Source organism: Cebus imitator, unplaced genomic scaffold (assembly GCF_001604975.1).
Source record: "Cebus imitator isolate Cc_AM_T3 unplaced genomic scaffold, Cebus_imitator-1.0 Scaffold296, whole genome shotgun sequence".
Lineage (NCBI taxonomy): Eukaryota > Metazoa > Chordata > Mammalia > Primates > Cebidae > Cebus > Cebus imitator.
Genome location: NW_016107611.1, coordinates 2,487,768 through 2,491,937, shown reverse-complemented (window position 1 = coordinate 2,491,937; position 4,170 = coordinate 2,487,768). Strand labels below are relative to the sequence as shown.

The 4,170-nt window shown below is 52.7% G+C and overlaps 1 protein-coding gene across 1 annotated transcript in view; it reads left to right on the top strand.

The window, feature by feature from the left end:
• Positions 1-1,987, top strand: part of LOC108285389 — a 6,570-nt gene extending 4,583 nt beyond the window's left edge. Inside the window, exon 2 of the mRNA XM_017502552.2 lies at positions 6-1,987. Coding sequence (XP_017358041.2) covers positions 969-1,586 — 618 coding nt within the window. The 5' untranslated portion in view covers positions 6-968 and the 3' untranslated portion in view covers positions 1,587-1,987. The remainder of the gene's footprint in view (positions 1-5) is intronic.
• Positions 1,988-4,170: the final 2,183 nt, after the last annotated feature.

Genomic DNA, 4,170 nt, shown 5'->3' with positions numbered 1-4,170 from the left:
ACCAGGTCGTAGAGTAACCCTCGGTCCATGTCTCAGCTCTAGACTCACAGGGTGGGAGGTAAGACTGTGGATGTGTGGGTGTGGGAGGGTGAGGACGACCCCTGGACCATCCTGCAATTTCCTGTTTGCCAAAGAAGACTCCATTCTGGAGAAGAGAGAGACAGGGGGTGCAGGGAGCATCAGTCCTCTCCTGGCTCTCAATGGACATGGCATCAAATCCACTATGACACATAACCTGTCTGGCACATCTCTCGCCCCAGGGCCCAGCATGTCTCTGCAGGAAGGCAGGGCATCCCACGACATCACGAGCTCCTCTAGGAATATAGGAGCCAAGGAGCTGCTGAGATCTGCTGATCACCTGCTCACTCCACTGCAGCCACCCGGAGCCATGGCTCCCAAGGCCACATCCTGAGTGAGGACAGGACCTCATTTCCACCTGAACCCATCTCCCATCTCAGCCACCACAGGGGCTCACTCCTGACCCCAAACTACACCTCACCTCTTCTTCTGTTCCTGTGCCCGGCCTTCTCCCCAGACATGGCTCCATCACAGCAATTCTCTATCCACAGCTCGTGGGTCAGCCCCATCCACAGCCCCCAGGTCAGCCCCACCCACAGCCCCTGGGTCAGCCCCATCCACAGCCCTGTTTCTGTCCCCAGACTACTGCCCAAAGTCTTGCCTAGCACTGGTTCCAGCCTGATCTTTTCCTAAATGTTGCTGCCGGTCACCCCCATAGCACAGCACAAGTCTCAGCGCAGCCTCTTCCCTGCCTGACCCCAGCTGAGCCTCCAGCTCTGAAATCCTCCAAAACCAGGAAACAACAACAATGCCCTGAACCCTAAGGCCATTTCTTCCAAGAGTCCTGCCTGCACCCCTTGACCACAGAGAGACTGAGGGTGGAGAGGGCATTTGTCCTCTCCTGGCACTCAAAGGACCTGACATTAAATCCACCACAGCACATATCCTGTATGGCACCCCTCTTGCCCCAGGGCCCAGTGTGTCTCTTCAGGAGGGCAGGGCAAGGTCGGCTTCTAGCCCTTCCCAGAGCCTCACTCAGGGCAGAGACTCCCTCGGAGCCACCCTTCCCCAGGCTGGGCTTCCAAGGATTGTCTGTGGCTTCCCGATCACCCCTCCTCCCTTTCCCTCTCCCACAGCTGTCTTGGCCTCTCTCTGCACCCTCAGGCTCCTCTGCTCACCCAGAGCCCCAAGTGAGCCCAGGAGGGATTGGGAAGCTGGGGGAGGAGTGTGGCTCCCAGGGGAACCCAGGTTGGGACCCACCTGCCACCCCCATCTGGACCTCACCAGCTCTGTCTCCTCCAGTGGCCCCCATGAGTCCTTACCTGATGCTGTGCCAGCCGCACCTGAGATGTGGGGACAAGTTCTACGACCCCCTGCAGCACTGTTGCTATGACGATGCCGTCGTGCCCTTGGGCAGGACCCAAAGGTATGGAAACTGCACCTTGAGGGTCTGCTTCGAGCAGTGCTGTCCCTGGTCCCTCATCTCCGAGGCATCCCTCATGGTGAAGATGAAAGGCCAGAAGTGCCCCTCAGCCCTGACTTCGGATGACAGGCTTTGTCGCAGGTGAGATGAGATGTTTTAATACTTCCTGTCCCAGAGGTTTATTTACTTTTTTTTTTAATTAGGTCTAGTTTTGTTTTTTGTTTTTTTTTTTTGTGACAGAGTTTCGCTCTGTCACCCAGGCTGGAGTGCAGTGGCACTATCTTGGCTCACAGCAACCTCCGCCTCCTGGGTTCAAGCAATTGCCTCAGCCCCCTGCATGGGATTGTTTGTGCAGGGAAGCAGATGGGCTGCATGCCTGTTCTACCCTGGGTGGAGTCCCCGTTCTCCCTGCTCTACTCACTCCACCTTTCTTTTTTCCTCCACTAGTTTCTCTTCCTCCATCTGTTTTGATTTCTGTGGGAAGTAGAAGAGTTCCTTTAAAGTTTCCTTTCCTGTTAAAGAACAAATTATAAGTGTGCTAATAACTCTTTGTTAAACCCTATCCTATGCAGCTGTTAGACATGCCATGCTTACAGGCACGTAGTACATTCTATGTTCTTGTACTTTAACCAAGATATCTGTGCTGGACGTGCTCACAGGCATGTCCCAGCTCTCCATTGCTTTGACCTGTTTAGAAAAGTGTTAAGTTGTTAGCCAACTGGGTTTTAGTTTAGATTGTGAGGTCTGGCTCCAGCCAACAGAGATCAGACACAGCAGTAAGGATGACCCAAATGAGTAAGGGATAAATTTGTGTGTTTTCCTCTATTCATTGTACTCTCGTGGCACGATGGATAGCAAGGGTACCCTTCTGCAGGAAGTAAAAATTTGTTGCTGAAATATTCTCTCAGTGCTGATTTTTCTTTGCGGCACCGAGCATCTATTTCCAATAATTTCCCTCTCAGAACCTCACTCTTTCAGCATTGCTGTCACGAGGCAGTGGCAACTGAGCATCGAGGGCAGGGTCTCCAGCCTTGTGTGGCGGAGCTGCTCACTCCTGCCTGGCATAGTGGATCCTGAGAATCCCCAACTTGGTCCTCCACAATTGTCAGGGGAGGTGGGCTCCTGGCTGGTCCCTTGGTCCTTTGGTTCCTCTCCTTCTGACTCTCCTGTTCTTTCTGCCCATGTCCAGTCTCTCTCCCATCTCTGTCCTGCTCAGTGTCTCTCTTCAGTGTCAGCCCACACTGGAGTACAGTGGCTCCATCACGGCTCACTGCAGCCTCAAATTCCCAAACTCAAGAGATCCCCTCCCCCCAGCTCAGCCTCCCAAGTTGCTGGGACCACAGGCATGCACTACCAGGCAAACTTTTGTATTTTTTATGGAGACAGGGTTTTACCATCTTGTTCAGGCTGGTCTTGAACTCTTGGGCTCAAGAGGTCCTCCTCATCCTCCCAAAGTCCTGGGATTACAGATGTGAGCCACCTTGCCAGGCCTCTCTACCTACAGAAATGAAACCATGTGTTCCACATTCTGGGTGCTGGCTCCAGTCTTTGGAGTTGTTGTTTCCGGGCGTGCTATCCTCAAAATCTGTGCTGTAATAAACTCTCTTTAAATTAGATTCTGATGGTTTTGATTCTTTCAGGTTGATACCATCCAGTCTTTGGTCACCAAAGACCCTTTGCAGGGAGAGATCAGCCCCTGTAAATCTGATAATTGTACATACTTGGAGCAAATAAATTATACAGCCTCTTTGTCAGCCAGCAAAGAGAGGTTTCCAGACTGGAGAGCTTCCACCCCTCCTCTCCCCCCGCACACCTGCACGCCTGTATGGCACCACATTCCTGGCTATCCTCTGGGAGGGGCTCCTTGAGGCAAGATGAAACTAAGACCCCAAAGGTGCCAGGTGGAAGAGTCATTCTATTTATTCTCTATTTACAAAAGAGCAAGTGACGGGAGAGCCTTTGAGAGCAGGAAAGGTCCAGGCCCCTGGGTTTCACATTCCAGGAGTAGAGCTCTACCAGCCCCACCCAGGAGCCCTCGGAATGTCAGATTTGAGTCTCATCCAGGGGTGTCTGTGACTAAGGCCTGTCTCTCCTTCTCAGAGGGGCTGGGCTGGCAGAGGCAGGAGCGGGGCAGTTGGAGGCCCATGGACTGGAGTTCAGGAGACCTGGGTTCTGGTCCAGCCTGTATCCAGGACCAGCAGTGGATCCTTGGACCGTGTCTTGTTTGGATTAGAAAGTGGGATGAGAGAAATAAACAAATGTCTGTCTGAGGCCAGAATCTTGCACTTACTGGCCAGAAAAACAGTACTTTTTTTTTTTTTGAGGCAGAGTTTCACTCTTGTTCCCCAGGCTGAAGTGCAATGGCAAGATCTCAGCTCACCGCAACTTCCACCTCCCACTGTCAAGCAATTCTCCTGTCTCTGCCTCCCAAGTAGCTGGGATTACAGGTGCCCACGACCATGCCTGGTTAATTTTTGTATTTTTAGTAGAGACAGGGTTTCACCATGTTGGCCAGGCTGGTCTTGAACTCCTGACCTCAGGTGATACGCCTGCCTCAGCCTCCCAAATTGCTGGGATTACAGTCATGAACCACCATGCTGGGTCCAACAGAACCTTCTCGAACCATGGATAGAGTTCCAACCCCTGAGGATCAGTTCCACCAAGACAGAGCTGGGTTCCTGTGCTGAAGACAGACCTGTCCTCAGACGGTGGATGGGATAGGGTGGGGG